This window comes from Periplaneta americana, chromosome 17 (assembly GCF_040183065.1).
Source record: "Periplaneta americana isolate PAMFEO1 chromosome 17, P.americana_PAMFEO1_priV1, whole genome shotgun sequence".
NCBI lineage: Eukaryota > Metazoa > Arthropoda > Insecta > Blattodea > Blattidae > Periplaneta > Periplaneta americana.
This window is the reverse complement of record NC_091133.1, coordinates 126715830-126740048: the sequence shown is the minus strand read 5'-3', so window position 1 is coordinate 126740048 and position 24219 is coordinate 126715830. Positions and strand designations below refer to the sequence as shown.

At 34.8% G+C, this 24219-nt stretch overlaps 1 protein-coding gene across 1 annotated transcript in view; it reads right to left on the bottom strand.

Annotated features, from left to right (window-relative positions):
- LOC138692785 (enolase-phosphatase E1-like) overlaps positions 1 to 24219 on the bottom strand; it is a 66757-nt gene that overhangs the window by 39278 nt on the left and 3260 nt on the right. Inside the window, exon 2 of the mRNA XM_069815991.1 lies at positions 14351 to 14452. Coding sequence (XP_069672092.1) covers positions 14351 to 14452 — 102 coding nt within the window. The remainder of the gene's footprint in view (positions 1 to 14350; positions 14453 to 24219) is intronic.

The window sequence follows — 24219 nt, the reverse complement described above, 5'->3', positions numbered from 1 at the left end:
ACTTGTAATGTCACATTTATAAATGCCAATGCATCAAATTACACAACACTGGAGAAATAATTTAAAATACACTTGCTTAGTAAATGAATGTCCCACATAGCATTACAATGTTATTAAATTTCCGAAACAGTAACATTATCCAACTATCAACATAAAGGGACATAGTGACCATTTTCGAGATACTCAAAAATGTTTAGGTGCTCATAAATGAAATCTGAAAATGTAACATAGTAGTATTAAATGTAAATTAAACACAAGTATGACATGGTGTGTGGATAAGCTTCAGGGCTTCTACCGCGTTGTCTTGGTGTCATTGGCCGACGTTTCGACCGCTGTGTTGTGGCCATCTTCAGAGCAGTTGTTGGATAAGGAAATAGTCTGCCAGTACTTATCCCCCCCCCCTCATCGAGACTACTATATATATGTAAGTACTGGCAGACTATTTCCTTGTCCAACAACTGCTCTGAAGATGGCCACAACACAGCGGTCGAAATGTCAGCCAATAACACCAAGACAACGCGGTAGAATTCCTGAAGCTTATCCACACACCATGTACACCAGCTGCAGAAGCCTACGCAAACACAAGTATGACATACTTTCAAACACTCAGCAATACAACACAAACAATGAAGATTATGAAACATTAGGACATTCAAAAAGTAATGGCAACATAGTTACTGTTGCATACTAGGTTACTTTTGATATTACATACTTCAAATATAATCTCCTGCCAATGTATACAATACATTGTCAAATTCTTGGAAGATGACAGACTATCTGCAGCAGCATTTCCAGATATCTCTCTCACTGATCAATATAAAGTTCTTTGGATTTCAATTGAAAGTGAATGACTCACTTCCACCCAACTTGCAGTAGTTCAGTATGGTAGGACTTCTCTCCCACAGGCTTCTTGTAATGCCCTAAAGCAGCGTTTCTCAAAGTGTGTTCCCCGGAACCCCGAGGTTCCGTAAGCAACTCTTAAGGGTTCCGCCAATTCCTGATGTGTAATTATTTTACTTTTTAATCTTTAAAATATAATGTTATAAAAACATGAAAAAGAATAAGAACAGAATTATAATTGTTTATTCTATTGGCAATTTTCAGGACAACAATGGATAGCGTTTCCGGCAATCCGATTACTAATGCACATTGTTGGAATGATGATAGGTGCGCTTGAAGTAACTTAAGTGTCTGCAGCTAACACATTTTCTAATAATAATGCACAGGTGTAAACTGTATATGGAATTAATTGAACAATTCTGTGAAGGATATTTCGCAAAGTTGTTTTGATGTTCCTTCAAGAAAGCGCAGGAAACTTTTTCTGGAGAGGAAAGACCATTGTTTTGAAGTTCAAGGTGAGTTATGTGTTAATTTTTTGTCTTAAAGTTTATTTAATAATATCAGAAAAAAGATCAAATGTTTTAAAGAAAAGTTGTGCGATTTTTATCATCTCGTCTTCAAAATTGTGTAAATGGAGGGCGAGAGCAATCATTGCGAGCTACATCATCCTATTTTTAATACAGAGTGATACCAATCCTAACTCTATTTTTTTAATACAGGTTGACACTGAATCATGGATCGGTGACTTAAAACAGGATCATTAAAACAATCAACATCCAAGTGTGCCATTACAACTTCAACTATTCCTAAATGTGGGTCTGATGTAGGCGCGAAAAAAAACCGCACGCACACGCACACACACCCCCCCTCCTCCATGAATATTTCACTCGGTTCATTGGGTTCCACAGTTTTATTTTGGGTTTAAAAGGGTTCCGTGGATAGAGACGTTTGAGAAACGCTGCCCTAAAGCATTGAGTTGCATGTTTTTCTCTTGTAACTTGGATTTTTATGAAGCACCTTTGTTCGTACCTTTAGGGCTGCATTGTTTACTACAAATCAAAAACAGCCACTCTAGTTACAAAATATGACTACTTCGAGACTTTCAATATTGCAAATTTATGAAACAATCTCTGCTCTATTACGTAGATTTCAATGGTCACCGCTAGGAGCACTGATTTACAGCACTGTTGCCATTACTTATTAAATGCCATAGTATGTAAGAAAATTATAGAAGGTGGACGTAACAGAAGCATCTGCATACATCAAAATTATGCACTAAATTAATTAAAAATGGAAGGAGGGTGTATCCAACAATCAAAATTCTGAAATAGTAACACAAACAAACGAATAATACATTTACGTAATAATAAAATGTTTAATTATGAATTCAATCTATGCAACCTCTGTATTAGCATCATTATAAAAATACAATTATTAGTATTAAATATTTAAAAAATCAGGTGGGCGTTCAAACATAAAAAACAGAAAAATACAGCCATCTTTCCAAATTAGTAAAATCTATTATTTCAGTTATTTTTACTCATGAAGTCACATAATATGCATATTAGTAGTCAATTCCACACAATCTACACTAGCATTTCTCAAAGTCCAAAGTTTGTTCTGCAAAACTGAGGGTTCCATGAACACTTCCTAAAGATTATATTATTATTATTATTATTATTATTATTATTATTATCATCATCATCATCATCATCTGAGAACTCTGCTGTTCTACCAGTAACACTGATATTTTTTTTTCTGCTGACTTCAATGTTTTGGCTGATTTTATACAATTTGAGTTTGCTGATTTCAAATATGCAGTCAGAAATTGCCTATCACATCACAATTTTTCAAAAAATACAATTACAATATTGTCTTCTTTTCATGAAATTCAACTGCATGCTAATGCACAATATCTTTTCTTCAGGCAAAAAAGTTAACAGTAATTTAATAGGTGTAAATTAATTTGCATAATACACAGATTGGCCAGAACCTTTAAGTGTCTCAATTACCAAGAAACTGTCACTTCTTTGATCTTCTGCAGTGGCTGGAATCAGGAATGTCATGCTGCAAGCACCAGCAATAGTCAGCTATCATACTTACATCCCACCAGCCTTGATATCTTCATTCTATACTCTTTGTATCTAGTTTAGCGGAAACGTTCATGCTGTTCCTAACTTACTCAGAAAAAGCACAGCAAGCATCCCTTGCCAAGGTGTTCATGACTTTCAAGAGTTCTTTATCTTTCATTTGTCTGTCGAAAATTCCAGCTTTCAACTTCTCGTGTGTAAGTACAGAAAATTTACAGCACATATAGTTGAAGCAAGCACGGTCTTTATCCACAGCCTTCACATTTTCGATATTGTCGTTAGAGACTAGTCTGTCATCAGTATTACAGCCTTGCATAAAATTACACGTGCGTCAAAAAAGTTACTTAGGTTCCACATTTGCATCTTATGGTAAGAGACATTTCAATGATGGAGAAGTTTGAGAAACGCTGATTTACACACTCGTTAACAATAACAATATTGTTTATATGGTAGTACAGAAAGACTCAATTCACACACTGGTATCTAAAAGAGGTGTTGCTAAGGAGACATGCAAATCATATCAAATATTATATATGAAGTATAAACAGGTACACACAGGAATTTTAATCAAGATCATGTCTCTAACCTTTAACAGTAAGATCAAAATATGTTTGTTACAGCTTTTTCACAAAATTACGGTTATGAACTACCCAACAGAACTGAAAGAAATTAAATGAAACAAGAATAATTTAATTTTTAATTTAATACTAGTATAACGAATTACTTCATTATAATGAAGTTTCGTTACATCGAAAAACATTTTTCTACAGAAGAAATCGTACCTAAACTGCGCATATTTTGCAAATATGCCCTGGAAAATATCGTTAAATGAAATAAAAGTTGAACTTGCATTGAATTTTAAAAGAAAATATTTAAAGAAAGACATATGAGAAGTACAAAATTCAATATTACTTTTGGAGAAAGATTCATACTGGCACCATGGGTCGAACCCAAGACCTTCAGCTCTTATGCACTGAATGCTCTATCAACTGAGATATGCCAGGACTCCATTCACAGCATCGGACTGAACTACTCTCCTTGATTCCCCTATGGCCTACTTCATGTTTCGACATTACGTCATTATACAGGAGAGCAATTATATAATGACTATGCAGCTAGAGGCCAATAGTTATGTACTGTTAGACAATGAATATAATATATGATATTGTTATTATTTTAAGTCGCACAGAATTATCTATTATTATATATGTACCCATAATAATAATAATAATAATAATAATAATAATAATAATAATAATATCTGGTTATTTACAAGAAGTCGTCGCTGAACGATTCACATTATTTCCAGGTTAGTTGAATCAACTCATCTAGTGAACGATATAAATCTTTAAAATACTAGGTGTCTCTCTCCCTTGTTACTTGTGAGCCATCCCAAACCCCGACCTCCACACCTAAGAGCGCCGGTCCTTATATACCCGTCAGTCAAGGCCTTCTGACAAATAAAAGCAATTGACAATAGATATCTCAGTCATGACAACCTCATAAAATATCCTATCAATTGAATAATCGATCTTGCTACGTACAACATAATTATATTATATTATTACCCATTTCAGCGAGCACTGACGACCACTGCAAAATACGATAATTTTGTCCAGGAAGCATTGTCTTTTGGCACAAGGATGATTTATGTAACATGTTTCTAAATTATTAGTCTTTTAAATACCGGTACATTCTTTAATAAATCACTGAAAAACAAATGTAAATATAGGAAGTGCAGTGAGTACGAAATTATTATTTTTTGGCGCATCATTTTTACGTAAATAACGAAAAATAAAAAGGGATTATTAGAAAGTACGTACACTGCGTTTGTCAAATGCGCATCACCATGCTTTCGAAAAGGCACTTTTAAGTGCCCGACACCCTGCTTTTTTTCATCATGTGCTACAAGTCAGATCATCATCGGGGCTTGCAGCCCCGATACCCCGCTTTTTTCATCATGTGCTACATGTCAGATCATCATCGGGGCTTGCAGCCCCGACACCCCGCTTTTTTCATCAAGTGCTACAAGTCAGATCATCATCGGGGCTTGCAGCCCCGATACCCCGCTTTTTTCATCATGTGCTACACGTCAGATCATCATCGGGGCTTGCAGCCCCGATACCCCGCTTTTTTCATCATGTGCTACATGTCGGATCATCATCAGGGCTTGCAGCCCCGATACCCCGCTTTTTTCATCATGTGCTACACGTCGGATCATCATCGGGGCTTGCAGCCCCGATACCCTGCTTTTTACATCATGTGCTACACATCGGATCATCATAAACAATAAGCAAACCATCTTCGATTAATAATTCCAAAAGAACGTGAATATAGCGTGGATTGTGTAGGAAAATAATTTCTTATAAGTTGCTCCCAATGTGCATCATTGTTAACTTATGAAAACAAATGAAAATTAACATGGCATATAAACACTATTTGAAGAAAGATAGGAGATATTAAGTAATATTCATCGTTCTTAATGATCTTCGGATGGAAAATAACAATGAAATATGTATAAAATAGAAATTACATACAGGTGAGCATATAAAAAACAGTAAGTAGAATTATTTATTTGATTAATAAGCTTAAATTACTCCAGGTTTAGTGTGTTGTGTAACAATAGACAATGGAATCGTTCACAGAAGTGAACTATAAATGATGTGAATCGTTCAGTGCATCCATCTTGTTGTGTAACAATACCCTAGAAGTGAACTATAAATGATGTGAATCGTTCAGCGACGACTTCTTACAAATAACCTAATATCTTTAAGGCCCATTCACAATGAAAATTAAACATAATCGTAACATACACACAGAAGTTTGCGGCCAGGCTACTAAATGGGATCATTCACAATGATTCACATAAACACCGACATTAACATTGCCGTTAGACGTTAACATGAAAGTTTGCAGACTACAAACTTTCATGCTTATGCTTACGTGATTTGCAAACAGAACACAATCGTGGAGCGCTGAAGTATACGACAGAATATGAGGAAATGGCGTCGTTGTTATGTTTCCATGGTTACCAAGTATGTTTGCTGTTATGTTTATGTTCCCATCGTGAATGATGGTATGACTTCTTGATTTTACCATAACATTTATATTCTTAAGTTAATGCTTACGTTTTGTTTAATTTTCATTGTGAATGAGTACAATAGTATCGTTTTTTTTTTCAATTCAACCCAATAAGAGGCACCAGGCAGCATTGATGACAACACTGAACAGGTTGGAGAGGGTCTTGAAAAAAATGAACGAGAAATTTTAAAAATAATTTTATAGAAATGAGCAAAAAAATGGCATTTTTCCAATTCTTTTGGCATTCCGAGACAAATGTAACTCAATCCAGGACACACAATTAAAATCCAGGACAATCTTGGGAAATCTAGCACTTCTGGCAACTCTGGAGGTAGGTAGTATGTGTAAAAGATGAACCAACCTACCAATACTAAAAACATTTTGCACTTCGAAAGTTATGTTGAAGTGTGGCAGTTGCACTTTATCTTTTGCAAACCTTTGAAAATGCAGAGAAATTTAGCTTGGGATTTCTTCCCCTATTGTTGTTACAGTTTACTAAAGCATGTTAATTTGCCTTTATAACTCTAATTTGGAAAATACTGTGAAATAAGCAATAATTTTGCAACCTGTGAATTTAAGGTACTTATCTACCCTTGGAATAACAATTTGCAGTTTTTATGCAAATTTTAAAAAATCTATTTTTTCCCCCTGATTACTCGACACATAATTACGGATTTTCATACAAAATAAATTCCTCAAACATTTTTTGGAGGGTGGGGGAGGGACAATTCTTTAAAATGAAAACAAATTTGTTTTAGTCCTTGGCACACAATTCTTATGTTAGAAAAACATTTTTTTCACTGTCTTACTCCTAAAACAACACAGAATAAGCTGTGAAAACAGTTTCTCCCTACCTTATTCCATTAAGAAAAAGAAGTCATTTTATTTTCTGAAAATTTCAAACATAAAAATAAAAATTTAAGATCTTGGAGTTTTAAATTAACTTTCTTAAGAGTGTAGGACAATGTTTGTAGTTTGGTACTTAGCTACGTTAATCAGCTTCATTTTGATGCAAGAATGATGAAAATACAGTTGAAACCATTTATAGCGACATCACTTTTAATGATGTATTGGCTATAATGGCAAAACCTAACAGTCTCGTCTAGGCCTTATCATATAAAACGTATTTTTATCACATTTTCGGAGAAATTCATCGGGTATAACATCCAATGTCGATTTTCATTTGTTACATATTTGAGAATTAAGTTACTGACAACATAACGCTTATTTTCAGTTTCATTAACGAAGTAAGTGTGCAGCCTAAAATTTACCGATATGAAATTTTTAGCAAAAAAAATAAATAAATAAAATATGCAACTATCGGCTATAATGAATGTAAACAAGCTGTTCCTTTGGAGTCATTATAACTGGTTTCGACTTTATCTCAATGATTCTAAGTGCACTTTGTGTTAATATTAGTGTTGTCAAATACTGTAAAACTGAACATGGAGAAAAATCATCTACATCTTGAGGGTATGAAAAATTGTAAAATCAAACACACAGCTTCCTGACTGTATGAAATATAACACAGTCAAACTCTATCGCCAAATTCGAATTGTTATTACACAAAATAACAGATTGATACTCGCAGAACTGCAAGAAAAGGTGTTTCCGGTCAATAAAAACTCAATTGATTAACCTAACATCATAGAGACAAAAGTGATATGTTTTTTAAAACTAGAAAGTTCAAGCTACCAGATGACATAAAAATAAAAAATATATATATATTTTTTATAAGGAAAATTAAAAATTAAGAATAGACGAGTATCTCAACAACAGTTCACAATAATGCAGGGAAATAGAAACTATGAGAATACAAATTGTACCTTAGTGACACTTTAATTGCCAGGGGTACACCTACAGTTACAGCTGGCAAACAAAAATAGTCAGAACACCTTCTAACAGAAGGTATCAGTAATGTTAGATTGCATAATTGTATTGTACATTCCATGGTATTCGCATATCGCTTCATAGCTAGAATATGGAACATGTCATATGAAAAAAAAATCGTAATTATAGTTGCTGTCTTGTTGAAATATATACAGAAGAGTTTTACAATGTATTAGTACAACACAAGGGGTTACTATCGATACTTAATACAAGACAGAAATATTCATGAAGCATTGTTGAATGTCATAAATTCACTTAGGTACTTCTTTAATTTGGCCCTAAATAATATTATGTTTTGAGTCTGATTTTTTTATACCCATAGGAAGGCTATTAAAAATTTTTACTGCCATATAACACACTTCTTTTTGATAGCACGATAGACTTGCCGATGGACTATGAAAATAATTTTTTAAAGAGCATTTATGCTATTAATTGTTGCATTAGTTACAAAGTTCTCACGATTACATACGAGGAAGTTTATTAATGAAAAAATATACTGACAAGCCATGGGCATTACATGTAGTTTTTTTTTTTAAATGGTCCTACACGATTCCCTAGTTGGTTGTAAAAGTTCTATTTTTGTATGTCTGAATATTATTTTTATTAGAGACTAGTAACATTTTGTACAGACCCAGAAACACCCCTGGTTCGGCATGTGAACGTGAGGCCAGCAGCCGGCTGGTCAGTCTGGGCTCTTCAAGGGCTGTGGTGCCATGAATTATTATTATTATTATTATTATTATTATTATTACAGACCCAGAAACAAAATTTGGGTCACCTGAATTTTCCAAGTTCGAGTTCTAACTAGACCTCGGATTTTAGGAACTTAAAAAACTAATTTTTAGTCACCTAAAATAGACCCTGAATTATCAAAAGTAGGCACTAAAAACATAGATTTATGCACCTAAAAATACAAGTTCAAGTAGCTAAAATGTAATTTCCATCCACACAAACTACAGTAACTATAAAAATGCAATTAATTAGTAAGTAATAAGACTAATAAGCATTACGGTATACAGTGACAAAAACAGTAAAAAAATATTGCAGTTAGAAACTTAATCTTTGTTAAGTCTTAAATTATAAATACCGGCAGGTAATTTTTAATGACTTAATCAGCATCACTGCTCTAAGGCTGTTAATATGCAAGTGCTCATATTACAATTAAATTAATTAATTTACCAATGAATTTACAATCACATTATTCATAATTGGCATTGCAATATATAACTTTTTCTCAAATTTTCTATGGTGAAACTTTGACTTTTCTTATGCAGAACCATTTTGTGAGCAAAAATAATTCTTCCCAATGGTACTGAAGCAATGGATGGATATATAAATCTAGCAATATTTGCCATGTTGATTTCTTTAGGGAGAATTACATCCAATTCATCACATTCCTACTGCCTGCTCAAGTGCTCAACTAAACCAGACACCTTCCAGGAATTTCTTCATTCCTACAACCAAATTATTGCCCACCCCAGACATTCAAAACTTTCTCTTTCACTGCTACACGAAAATTTAAAAATATATATGTAACAACTAGAAATAGACATTTTAGGCACCATAAAACCACTTTCAAACGTTCATATTTTATATGAAGATATTTAACTAGTTTTAGTTTATCCCTTACTTACTTACTTACTGGCTTTCAAGGAACCCGGAGGTTCATTGCCGCCCTCACATAAGCCCGCCATCGGTCCCTATCCTGAGCAAGATTAATCCAGTCTCTACCATCATATCCCATCTCCCTCAAATCCATTTTAATATTATCCTCCCATCTACGTCTCGGCCTCCCCAAAGGTCTTTTCCCCTCTGGCCTCCCAACTAACACTCTATATGCATTTCTGGATTCGCCCATACGTGCTACATGCCCTACCCATCTCAAACGTCTGGATTTAAATGTTCCTAATTATGTCAGGTGAAGGATGCAATGCGTGCAGCTCTGCATTGTGTAACTTTCTCCATTCTCCTGTTGTTGTTTTCTAATGCCAGGCGTTTGACAATAAAGTCATTTGATCTCTTGCACTCCAATATTTGAAAATGGCAAGTTGTAGCCGATTTCTCCTGTAACTTCATCCCTCTTAGCCCCAAATATTTTCCTAAGAACCTTATTCTCAAAAACCCTCAATCTCTGTTCCTCTCTCAAAGTGAGAGTCCAAGTTTCACAGCCATACAGAACAACCGGTAATATAACTGTTTTATAAATTCTAACTTTCAGATTTTTTGACAGCAGACTGGATGATAAAAGCTTCTCAACCGAATAATAACAAGCATTTCCCATATTTATTCTGTGTTTAATTTCCTCCCGAGTGTCATTTATATTTGTTACTGTTGCTCCAAGATATTTGATTTTTCCACCTCTTCGAAGGATAAATTTCCAACTTTTATAGTTCCATTTCGTACAATATTCTGATCACGCGACATAAACATATACTTAGTCTTTTCGGGATTTACTTCCAACTCTATCTCTTTACTTGCTTCAAGTAGAATTTCCGCGTTTTCCCTTATCGTTTGTTTAGTTTATTCCTACAGAACAAAAATAGACATTTAACCCAAAATCCGAAGTCTAATTATAATAAACTGCGCATGTTCAGTGCTTAATGAGCGTGCACAGTATGTTATAACTGGAATTTGGAAAATTCAGGTGGCCCAAATTTTGTTTCTGGGTCTGTACAAAACCTTCTTGAGTTTCTAGATTCCTAATATTTGTCTGATATGATTTCCAGTAGTTATTGGCATTCTTTTAAGTTGTTCATGAAGTATTATACTTTTCTGTAGCTGCATTTAGACTGGCAACAGGCCATGATTGTTTGGCCAAACACCTACATAGAATTGGAATATATCAGTCAACTGCAACTCAAACCAAGAAATGGATTCGGAACACCTCAAAATCTGTGCTTCAGTGGCTGGCCATGATAATATCTTTGAAAAATATTGGAGTGCAAGAGGTCAAATGACTTTATTGTCAAACGCCTGGCAACTTTTCTCTATCAGAGTTTTATTTAACCAAAAAATCAGGCCCCTACCAATGAGTTTTCGAACTATACGAGAATAGTTTTATTGTGGAATGATCCTGTCTGTCAACTTTTCCTCAGTAGTGGCATGCAGTGAATATGGTTTTAATTCTCCACTTAAAACAGAAGCCAACCAACACACCTAATATCCAAACACACATTTCAGTAAAACTTCTCATATAAAATCAATGTTGTTAGAATTCTAACAAAGTTCGTCAGAAGTTCATTAGCACATAATTCCCTAGAACGCACTCTCTTAAAGGTGCTGTAAACACTAGCTACAGACCACTGACAGGTTGTCAAAAAATCGTCACCACTGAGTCTTCATACTTTTACTGCGGTGTGACCCTCTCTGTCAACTTTCACAATAATTTTTTTTTTGGGAATGAGGAACCACTTACATATATGCTGCAGAGTACTGTATGAAGCTTCTCTCCTCAATGTCTGCTTTGTGCAACTAACAATTCTTTCACTTGTATCTTGCTATTATACAAGCTGCAAGCTAGAGTATCTCATACAAATATTTGAACAGCTGTCAAACTACACTGCTTATGCTTTTCCTACATTATTCATGGTATGACATGACTTCAAATGCTAGGACACATTCGATAAGTAATGGCAACAATGCTATAAATCAGTGCTCCTAGCAGTAACCATTGAAATCTTGTACTACATAACAGAGCAGAGATTGTTTCATAAATCTGCAATATTGAAAGTCTCGAAGTAGTCATATTTTGTAAATAGAGTGGCTATTTCTGATTTGTAGTAAACAATACAGCCCTATAGATATGAACAAAGGTGTTGCATAAAAATCCAATTTACAAGAGAAATACATGCAACTCAGTGCTTTAGAGCATTGCAAGAAGCCTGTGGGAGAGAAGTCCTACCATACTGAACTACTGCAAGTTGGGTGGAAGCGAGGCATTCACTTTCAATCAAGAGTTGACATCCGAAGACTTTAGATTGGTCAGTGAGAGAGATACCCAGAAATGCTGCTCCAGATGGAGTCTGCCGTCTTCCAAGAATTTGGCAACGTATTGTTGACATGGCAGGAGACTATATTTGAAGTATGTAATGTCAAAAGTAGCCTAAATAAATTTAATGTGACACAGTAACTATGTTGTCATTGCTTTTCGAATGCCCTAGTATTTGCCACTGTTGGTAAATCATTACAAGTGCAAATGAAGAAGCAATTCTGTCACGTATTTCATCACTTCAAATATTTACAAATATTAGTTATTCTTTTAGTCTTAAAAATGCAATCAAGTTCAATGAATACACTCACGCACATTCATATATAACATGTCATACACTACCTTCATTTACACCTAGGAAGAGTAAATTGCTCCACTTTTTTAAGATATCCTACAATACCAAAGTAGGAAATTATATTAGTTTTTTAACATGATCGAAATTATTTTCACTAACATACGAGGTGGCATCCAAAATTCTGTCATTTGAACAGCAATGTTAGAAGCACAATGCAATACTAGCATATCTCACGAGTCAGTGTACAAAATTTCAGGCAAGTGAATGGATGCATTGACATTTTTTTTTTATTGGGAGTTGTGTACTTGGTGTGTAGCGATTTTATAATGGATCCAAGAAGAAAACAGCAAGTGTGCATCAAGTTTTGTGCAAACATAAAGAAAAGTGTGATCCAAGCAGAAATACTGGGAGTACTGTACACCCTCAGACAAAATGACATCCAGGATGAATTTAAAAAACAACAATCATTGGGACTTGTATCTACGTACGGAAGAAATTACTTTGAAGGTGATGGCGGCCACTAGACAAGACGAGTTTTTGACCACATGATAGTACCAATCCCGAAAATTTTGGATACCACTTCGTACTGTACATCTTTAATACTACTATTTACCTGGTATTGTTATGCAACATGAGCAATATTCATTTACAATTTTCATCAATCCATAACTTAGATGGCCATGAAATTATTACAATGTTTGATTGCAAGGCAACATCCACAAACAATGCCATTTAGTAAACAAAATGGAGCACTGGTCAGGTGCACATCATGCTTTCACTGTAGAGACTTTTTTCAAAAAAAATGGTGATTCTGCAGTATTTTTTTAGTAGGTTATTTTACGACGCTGTATCAACATCTCTGGTTATTTAGCGTCTGAATGAGATGAAGGTGATAATGCCGGTGAAATGAGTCCGGGGTCCAGCACCGAAAGTTACCCAGCATTTGCTCATATTGGGTTGAGGGAAAACCCCGGAAAAAACCTCAACCATGTAACTTGCCCCGACCGGGAATCGAACCCGGGCCACCTGGTTCCTCGGCCAGACGCGCTGACTGTTACTCCACAGGTGTGGACTTCTGCAGTATTGATGCAGCGAATATTTAGACAACATTTTAACAATGGAAGACATGGGCATGTTCAGAGCAGCACACCATAAAATGGGTACATAAGTTTCGAGCTAAGTATCTAAAGAAGATAATTTTTATTTTAGTAGGTTATTTTACGCATTACCAATAGCTTAGGTTATTTAGCGTCTGAATGAGATGAAGGTGATAATGCTGGTGAAATGAGTCCGAGGTCCAACATCGTAAGTTACCCAGCATTTGCTCATATTGGGTTGAGGGAAAACCCCAGAAAAAACCTCAACCAGGTAACTTGTCTGGACCGAGAATTGAACCCGGGCCACCTGGTTTCGTGTGACTAGATGTGCTAAACTTTCTTTTCATAAGAAAGCTAAATATTAATTGTAGTTTGGCCAAGTATATGAAAAAAAATATATGTATCCAATAGAATAATGCGCACAAACACACCACCTTGGTAATAACTTCTGATTTTAACATCCCTTTTATTAAGATTTATATGCTTGTTTCTTCTATGTCCTAGTGTAGTAGAAAAAATGACAGGAGGATTACAATCAAATACCAATGTAACAGAATTATGTGGGTGACATTTGTTAAGATACTGTTTCCTAAAAAAATAGAAGGAAGACTAGCACTATTCCATAGTCTTTAGTATTTCTCTAGGGATTTTACTTTGAAGTGAAAAGAAGTAAATTAAAATCGTCAGTACCAGTTGCAGAAGACACAGCCTTGCAGTATATATTGATTACATCCCACCTCTGGCTACTAGCAACAGGCATGTATAATGAACACCGATCAAAATACCCCTCATTTCTCGTGAAAAACAACAACTGAATAGACTACAGTGGACTTTGTGTTGTCAGCAAACAGCTGGATACATTAAGAAGATTGATTACTTTGAAGTGAGCTCAACATTTTGCCATCAAGAAGAAAACACCATGTCTAACTTATGCCTGGACTTCTATCACTCACTTTCTGTAGGAAAATACAGCATAATCTTATTTTAGTTAGTTACTTCCTTTGTCCAACATTCAGCTAACAATGAAAAGATCAAAACAATTCACACAGATAAGTTTAAAAATAAATACCTGTTCCTTAAGAAGAGTTAAATCCTCCTGAAATTCTGCATCATTCCAGTGAGTCTTCAGGTATGATTCCAAATTACTTCGGATGTATGGGAAGAGTGTATCCTGCAACAAAAGATTAAGAAATAAGTAAATGTTGATCACAGAACCATTTCGGGCAACCAATGCTGCAGACACGAATAAATATTAATTACAAATTGAAGTAAATAGAATACTCCATGAACAAAGATTAATACACAACCATGCACAGCAATGTCATCAGCTAGCATCCTCATACACGTGTGTGTATATTATTACACTCAATATAAAAAAATTCCCAATATTTTGATTTCATCTCTAGTATAAAGATGCCATGTAACAGGCAAGCTTCCAGCCAAACTGTTACTACATGCAGTACTGGTTAATAGTTGTAACAGTTGATTTTGCAAATAAAAGAATTTCTACATATTCTTCATGACCGAGCTGATTTATTGCTTGTGAGGTTAAGTTAGGTTAGAGGAATTAAGTTTTCGTATTCTGGAGGTCGTCCCGCGCCATGTCTTCAGAGTCTAAGGCATCCCGCCTAGGACTCGCGTTACGGAATGCGCGCTGGTTCAATTCCTCATGGGGGAAGAAATTTTCTCATGAAATTTCAGCCAGTGTATGGGACCGGTGCCCACCCAGAATCGTGATGCACTTGGGGAGCTACGACAAGTAGTGAAATTCGGTTGCGAATACCAGCTATAATGGCTGAGGGGGATCATCGTGCTAACCACATGATACCTCCATTCTGGTTGGATGATCGTCCACCTCTGCTTCGGCATGTGGACGTGAGGCCAGCAGCCAGGTGGTCGGTCTAGGCCCTTCACGGGCTGTAGTGCCACGGATTATTATTATTCTGGAGGTCAGTTTTAATAGGCTGACATTCAATTTTGTACTCTATGTTTTTAATGCATTCTTGCATCATGGAAAAGACCTTTCCTCCTGTAAAGTTATAATTACCAAGACCATTTTGGAAGAAAGAAGATGCAAACGCAAATTGTCAATAGTTTTGATTTTAAGTAAAGAATATGTGAGCAGATTGTTCGTTGTAATGAGTGAAAACCAAACTTACAAGCAAAATAGGGCAAAAATTAGCAAATGCCTGAACTTTCTCCAAGAGCTATTATAATTCCAATATTTGGCTCTACACAACAGAAAAATCACTTCTACAGACTTCAGCAAATAATGGCTTACTATGGAACTTGTGTTCCTCTTGGCAGTGCAGGAACGATTCATTGTGAGGATGGAATCAGGACACACAAAACAAAGAAAATAGAAAAAAGCAAAGCAGCAAGAAATCACAAAGGGACTGCAACTTAGTCTTCTGTTAATTGGTATCAATGTAAGTATAGTAACCATCTAACCCTGCAACATCAGTAGGTTTAGCAGTAGTAGGCTTTACATCATGCACGGACACAATTTTCGGTTACGTGAGGCACTCGATTTGAAATAGTTTGTTTACTAGGAGAGGAGACTGCAGAGTAGGATGGGAAATATAAACTGCTGTGACCGGCATCACCTTATCTTAATTGCTAAGGCGGTCAGTGGCGAATTATTAGGAAAGCGCTTGGTTAATGTGAGAGACTCAAGAACTTTTATTCAATTTGGCAAATTAATTCGGCAGCTTTAATCATAAACCTCTTTACTATTTCTCCATCATTGAATCGATTTAAATCACAGACGAGAAATTGCGTAACTAGCCAATAATATTCCATCACATTGTATATGTTAATTTTCTTGAACATTCTGGCGTTTCTCAAGATTACTTAATAGATTTGCACGTTCTCGACCTAAAATAATTTCAGAAAATCATATTTAGTTTTCTACGCACATTTCATATTTTTTTTATAAATTTCTTTTGGAAATAATACGTACAGACAACATTTAATTCCTCGTACCTTTTAATGCAGCGTGTTTAAGGTATAATGTCGTATTTAGTATATTATGCAAATGTTAAGACCATAAATGTTCTTCGGAATAGTAAGAAAAATTACATTTAATTTGTCTTACCTTCGAATTCAGCATGTTCTTTATGACATAAGGAGTAATGTCGTTGTATATTAAATTTATTAATGCCTAATAGGATTTTCGAGCATAACATACATCGTATGTTCTCCCCTTCTAAACAGCAAAAAAACTCTTCCTCCCATTTCTCATGAAATAATCGTTTTCTAATGCGTACACACTGCTTTGATAATGCCATTATGCCACCACTGATATTGCTTATGAAACTGATATAGAACCTGCCCACGCCTAGGAGCTATGTGAGGGAGGAACGGGGACTGTGAAGATGATGTTACTCAGAGCGATAAGCTCTGTGAAGGTCAGTGAGGCACAATGCCCATGTATGCTTTACATAATGCCCAGAAAATCAATTTAGGTTATTCTGAAATTTAAATTGTTCATTGTCTACAATATTTTCTATATACAATTATTCTATAATAGCTTTCTCATTCTACAGGTCTGCTTCACAGCGGTGAGTCATAAGTAACTTATCTCTCAAGTGTGTTCAAGTACGTCATCTGCCTACCAATGAGTTGGAATGTGTACAGCAAGCAGAGAAAACACTTAACCTCATTCACAGTCAGGGATGTGATATCCTTTGGGCCTGGGAGACCTCACAGACAGAACAATGACATGAAACCATTGGGGAATCCTCGGTCTCACCTCATCTCACTACATCTCGGAAAAAAAAAAGAAAAAGAAAAAGAAAAAAAAAAAAAAGTAAAATTGTAATCTTTTAAACTTTTGACGTGTTTCATATTTTAAAGCTTCATTGCTAATGTAAGATCTATGGAATATAATAAATGAAACGGATGATGGTAAATTCATCTTTATGCAGGGCTAAGCACCCTGTCACAGATTCACAACTGTAGTACCGAAATTCCTGGAAGACATTTGTACTAGCGTTCTTCCAATGACTGGAAAAGAGCTCTGGTATGAACATAATCGAAAATATCAAATATACAATTTTAGTTCTTTACTGAAATAAAGAGTTCTGTTATATTTACCTTAGGAGAAAATGAATGAAGCTTGTGAAAAGTATGCTAAAGGGGCTGGTAGCACTGATTTAGTTCAGAAGATTCTTTAGTACTGATCACAAACCACAATCCTGTACAGTAATCTAACATTGAGACAAATAGTCTGTCTGTGTGTGTGGAAGGGGGGGGGGGGAGGGAGAAAGTTTCAATATGAATAGTTTTAAAAGTAAGCTTTATTACAACCAAAGCCACAGCTGTTGTATGCACAGAGTGGAAAAACTTTCACGTTTATGTCTGTGTTCATATTTAATCACTTGAGTATTTTACTGAACTTTCATGTTTATGTCTTTATGTGTTCGTACTTAATCATTAATTATGAAATAGTCCAATTTAAGTAGGCTATTTAACTGCACAATACTTATATAGGAATTATGTCTTTACATTCTAGCTCCAAAAAAATCATGACTAATGAATAAATTTTGGGAGAGACTACAAGTTAAATATTAGCACAGACTACAGTGAAAGAACCTCCCCAAGAAAAATCTGGACACTGCATATTATCTGAAGCATTCCTAAGAAAAAATTAACTGGTTATTTTTTATATGTCTTATGAATCTGTTTTAAACACTACAAATAAATTAGAGATAAAAACCATACAAAGTTAATTTAAAATCCACATACCCTGAAAGAATTAAAAACATGTCAAAATATCGCCTCCATTTCTCAAAGAAGATGCAAAGACGAATAATTTTATAGACATAATTGATTGCAAAAGGAGACAAGTTCGGCATCATCCTAATTTGGATAAAAAAAGTGTTTTAGTTACACCCCCTCCCACATATACGGCGAGAGATTTTGTATTCTATTGTATTGTTGATACTAAGTTCTCCCACAACTGGTAAGAAACAACACTTTCATTACAAAAGTACCCACATAGTGGTACAGCAGAGTTCAGTTCACCTTGTGTAATGTACACAATATAATCTTCATACTCATCACCAGGGAAAGGATTTATATGTAAATACATATTTACTTATAAAGCTAATATAATTTATATTTTGCATTATCTTTATGTTTCACAATGTGTAGGGTTGAAAAATCCTACTTTTATTTTCCATATTTTTCCATATTTTAGAGTTTAGTACATATTTTCGTTAATTTCCATATATTTTCCATATTTCATATAAAACAGTCCATATTATATTAGGTTTAACAATAAAACAAAACAAAATTCCATTAACTTTTAAAAATACATTTCAACAATAGAGATTTAAACACATGTTCAGTAATCCCTTTAACATCAGAGTTATTTGAAAATTAGCAGTCCTATCAACAATGGGAAAGTAAGTTACAAAACTGTATTAATTTAATTTAAAATTTTTAACAGACTTCAGTTGTGCAGCTCAACAGTTAAATGCCAGTCAGAGTACACATAGGTATTGAATTATGTACCAGTTACTTCTTGTGACGTCGAACGCTCTTTTAGTCAGTATAAATCTATCCTCAGAGACAATAGAAGAAGATTCACTTTTCAGCACTTGAAAGAAATGTTTGTAACCTATTGTTATGGTAACAGACAATAAAAATTGTGTTTTGTTGAAACTACATTGGAAGATAAGGTACGTCCATTATATTTTTTGTTTAGTTTGATTAAAATGTACCAATATTTAACGTACATAGTCATTTTTTTATAATTTTAAGTCCATATTTAATTCCATATTTTGGTAAAAATCCATATTTAATTCCATATTTTGGTAAAAATAACTACATATATATTTACATATTTCATATATTTTTAGTCCATATAAATCCGTTCCCTGCTCATCACACTAGTTTATTTCAAGGTTAACACAGTAACAATTTGTTAAGGCACAAAGTTATTGTGTCATATTGTAAGAACTGCTCAGCTATAGCTTTAACAGTGCGTGAATGTCACAGACTGTGGTTCCTAATCTAGCCTTGTGCATATATTTTAACTATTATCAATGTGGTGTCCTTTACTATCTTACATTTACATGGACGCTAGTTATCAGGACGAGACTCACCCTGTGCTCATAAGTGCTGAAAAGCAATATGGATGTAAAGACCATTAGCAAAGGTTTATTTCCAAACCGCCAAGGAAAATACATGCATTCATGTGCCAGTAACATGAAAAGGCACAAAATTATTAGCCAATTAAGTTTCAAGATTTTACTGAATCATCTACGGTGAAAAAGTTTTGTGAAGAAAAAAATCAGAAAACACAATTTTCACATTTTCCCCCCAAAGCTAGCATTTTACTGAAATTATTTCAATGATATTCTCATACACAGTTTCCATTTTGAAAAATAAATTAATACCTCATCTGTGAAACTTCTTTTATAATGAGTAAAAATACAAAAGAGACAGTAAGAAAAATGAACTGTTTTAGCATTATTATGAAGAAAGAAAGTAGGCTAAATTTCCAATTACAAAAATGCAAATTGTCTCTAACACAAACCACTGCTCAAAATAAATATTTTTGACTAAAAAGATCATAAAATAAAATCTTAAAACATAATAATTTTCGCCAAAATAGTCACTCTAAAGGCCCACCTAAAAATAAAACAAAATGAAAAATATTACATTTACCAATTAATACACTTTTATGAAATCACAACTTATGTAATACAATATAACCCCATTAATATGCTCGTCAAGGGACTGTAGTCTTAAATTATTAGAAGCGGGACAGTGTTAAAGATGGAAAATGATTTATGAAATGGGGAAAACAATTTAGTCACCACGTCATAAAAAAGGTAAAGGTATCCCCGTAACATGCCTTGAAGACACTTGGGGGGCATGGAGGTAGAGCCCCATGCTTTCCATGACCTCAGCACTAGAATGAGGTGGTGTGGTCGGCACCACGCTCTGACCGCCTTTTACCCCCAGGAAAGACCCGGTACTCAATTTTATAGGAGGCTGAGTGAACCTCGGGGCCGTTCTGAAAGTTTGGCAACGAGAAAAAATCCCGTCACCACCTGGGATCGAACCCCAGACCTTCCAGTCCGTAGCCAGCTGCTCTACCAACTGAGCTACCCGGCCGCCCATAGGAAACATATTATATCATGTATTAGTTACAGTGCAAAATGCAAATATGAGCTGATTTCATATGAAAAAATTTTGTTGTTTGCCATGTGTTTGTACTACTGTGACTTGTATGAAAGATAACATTTTCTATGCAGTTCAAGTAACTACAGATAACTTCACTTTATACACCACTAGAAGAAACACTAATGTAATTTTTCACTTATAGAAAGAGATTTCTGCTTTGACATTTTGCACTATCAAACTTACTGCACACTCCACAGAATTCAAAGGGCGAAATTTTTCTTGCACTCGAGGTGCAATGACCTTCAGTACAGTCACAGCAACATATTTCTTCACCATGCTTTATACGAATTTTTTCCTCATTTCCGATCAGAAAGCAGCACTACAAACGGGACTTGGAAGCATTACAAAAGGGTAAAATTATGCAGAGTTATATGTATATGAAATGTCCAGGGACCATATAAAGAGTGTAATGAATGGGATAGCGTTATAAGAGGGAGTGTATTAACGAGGTTTTACTGTTAAGTACTCTTTGTCCATTGTGGCACCTCACGAATGATGAGAAGATTTCTAAATTCAATTATAATCAAGTAAATTATCTGAAACTTCAAATCATAAGAAACTGAACATCAAATGTAGTAAGGGTGTAGAACTGTAAAGAATACTGTTGTTCCTCACACATACAATGATCCGAAAATGTCAAGTGAAATTATCAGTATCTAAAAATGTGCAATTTATTGAAGATTTCATCAACTGAAGCACTGAGAATGATACAGTTCTAATACACTTTTAACCAACTTGAGTTAATACTTTGGTTTTACACTGCAATGTGCAATCTTCACACAATTCATTTGTGTACTTTTGAAAGGGAACAGCCCAAACCATAAGAAAATGGATGTGATGAGGAAGCTATACTTTGGTTCTCCTTTAAAGATGAAAATGAATAGGCTATTCTGAAAAATTACTCCATCAATGTACAGATGCATCTACATGGTCCAAAGGCAATCCGGGAAGAATATTTAAACAAACAAGTTTGAAACGCACATTCAATTAACCCCCCCACGCGCAATAAAGTCAAACTTTAAATACCTCTACTGAACAATTTGAAGTGGACAAAGTATGTTATTTCCTTGGACAAAGTACGTTATTTCCTTATACTCTTCATTTGTATTTTATCTGTATTTGTATCTCATGTGGTATGGAAGAGAAAGTGACCATAACTCCACCAGTAAAAATAAACAGGTAACTGTATATTCGGTTAAGAGAGAAGTTTTATATGATATTCTTATTGAATTTGGTATTCCCAGGAAACTAGTTCGATTAATTAAAATGTGTCTCAGGTGAAACGTACAGCAGAGTTCGTATAGGTCAGTTTCTGTCAGATGCGTTTCCAATTCAGTGTGGGCTAAAGCAAGGAGATGCACTATCACCTTTACTTTTTAACTTTGCTCTAGTGTATGCCATTAGGAAAGTCCAGGATAACAGAGAGGGCTTGGAATTACATCAGCTGCTTGTCTATGCAGATGACGTGAATATGTTAGGAGAAAATCCACAAACAATTAGGGAAAACACGGGAATTTTACTGGAAGTAAGTAAAGAGAGAAGTTTGGAAGTAAATCCCGAAAAGACAAAGTATATGATTATGTCTCGTGACCAGAATATTGTACGAAATGGAAATATAAAAATTGGAAATTTATCTTTTGAAGAGGTGGAGAAGTTCAAATATCTTGGAGCAACAGTAACAAATCCTAAATGATATTCGGGAGGAAATTAAACATAGAATAAATATGGGAAATGCCTGTTACTATTCGGTTGAGAAGCTTTTATCATCCAGTCTGCTGTCAAAAAATCTGAAAGTTAGAATTTATAAAACAGTTATATTACCGGTTGTTCTTTATGGTTGTGAAACTTGGACTCTCACTTCGAGAGAGGAACATAGGTTAAGGGTGTTTGAGAATAAGGTGCTTAGGAAAATATTTGGGGCTAAGAGGGATGAAGTTACAGGAGAATGGAGAAAGTTACACAACACAGAACTGCACGCATTGTATTCTTCACCTGACATAATTAGGAACATTAAATCCAGACGTTTGAGATGGGCAGGGCATGTAGCACGTATGGGCGAATCCAGAAATGCATATAGAGTGTTAGTTGGGAGGCCGGAGGGAAAAAGACCTTTGGGAAGGCCGAGACGTAGATGGGAGGATAATATTAAAATGGATTTGAGGGAGGTGGGATATGATGATAGAGAATGGATTAATCTTGCTCAGGATAGGGACCAATGGTGGGCTTATGTGAGGGTGGCAATGAACCTATGGGTTCCTTAAAAGCCAATAAGTAAGTAACTGTATATTACGTATCTGACTTTATTTGAAATATTCACCTAATGTAATTGCATGCTGCATTAGTTATCAACACACCTAGGCAGAAGGAAGCCAAGATCAAGTAGCTAACAAGTTATACATAAGGGTCCCTCTATGCTTGTCTATAGACGGACCCTTGTGTATAAGTAAGATAGGTTATCAGATATCCACTATGGTTTTTAAATTTAAGTAGCTAACAGTTTATGTAACTTTGTAAACACTGCTATGGCTGGAGGGAGTGAACTATCATCTATAGGGCCTACCTACAAACTGCCCATTTCAAGCAGAATCAAGTTCAATTCTATAAAATGTACAGTTGTTAGAAGGGTTTGTTTTAATTATAATGCATCATGTAGTAACATAAATTTCAGACACCTTAAGCTAATGGCTGAATGAAAAATTCCGATTAATTCAACTGTTCCTAACAAATTCGTATGTTGAGAGATTGGCTAGAAAACAATATTAAATTAATTTTAACAAGAATTATAAGATAGAATCAAAATAGGCTTATTTAGAACCGTAGTGGTCAAAGACTTTTCAAAATAGTATTTCCAAAAATGGTTCCTGTATCATGGCATAAAACAAGTACAATTATACATAGCTTATGCAAATGTTAGATGAAAATATTCAGTAGAAATTTAAAATTCTTCTTCAAACATATTGTTCTATCACAAACTCTAAGGAAATCAAACTGACAAATCATCCTCAGTTTATATTTGCTCCTGGCTAATATATGTGAATCTCTAGGTAGAGAGGATGACTGGTGAAATAGTCCCAAGTGCTTTAAGACCATTTGAGTTGCCAAGAATCAAACTGCACTTCCCCAAATTATATTAATAAGGGATTAAGGTCTGTTTCTGTGCAGAATTTTTCAGGAAATGTGACAAACTGCTCGTCTGGAGTCGAACTGGAAATTATCTTAACTTCAGTAGTAAAATCACCGTGTGGAGTCTAACTGCACTAGTTTTTCGTATTTTCTAACAAATCAGATTTTTGGATAAAGTGCAGTTTGATTCTATTGTACGAAATGGAAAAATAAAAATTGAAGATTTATCCTTCGAAGAGGTGGAAAAATTCAAGTATCTTGGAGCAACAGTAATATATATATATATATATATATATATATATATGACACTCAGGAGGAAATTAAACGCAGAATAAATATGGGAAATGCCTGTTATTATTCGGTTGAGAAGTTTTTGTCATCCAGTCTGCTGTCAAAAAATCTGAAAGTTAGAATTTATAAAACAGTTATATTACCGGTTATTCTTTATGGTTGTGAAACTTGGATTGTCACTTTGAGAGAGGAATAGATATTAAAAGTGCTTGAGAATAAGGTCCTTAGGAAAATATTTGGGGCTAAGAAGGATGAAGTTACAGAAGAATGGAGGAAGTTGCACAACACAGAACTGCACATATTGTTTTCTTTGCCTGACATAAT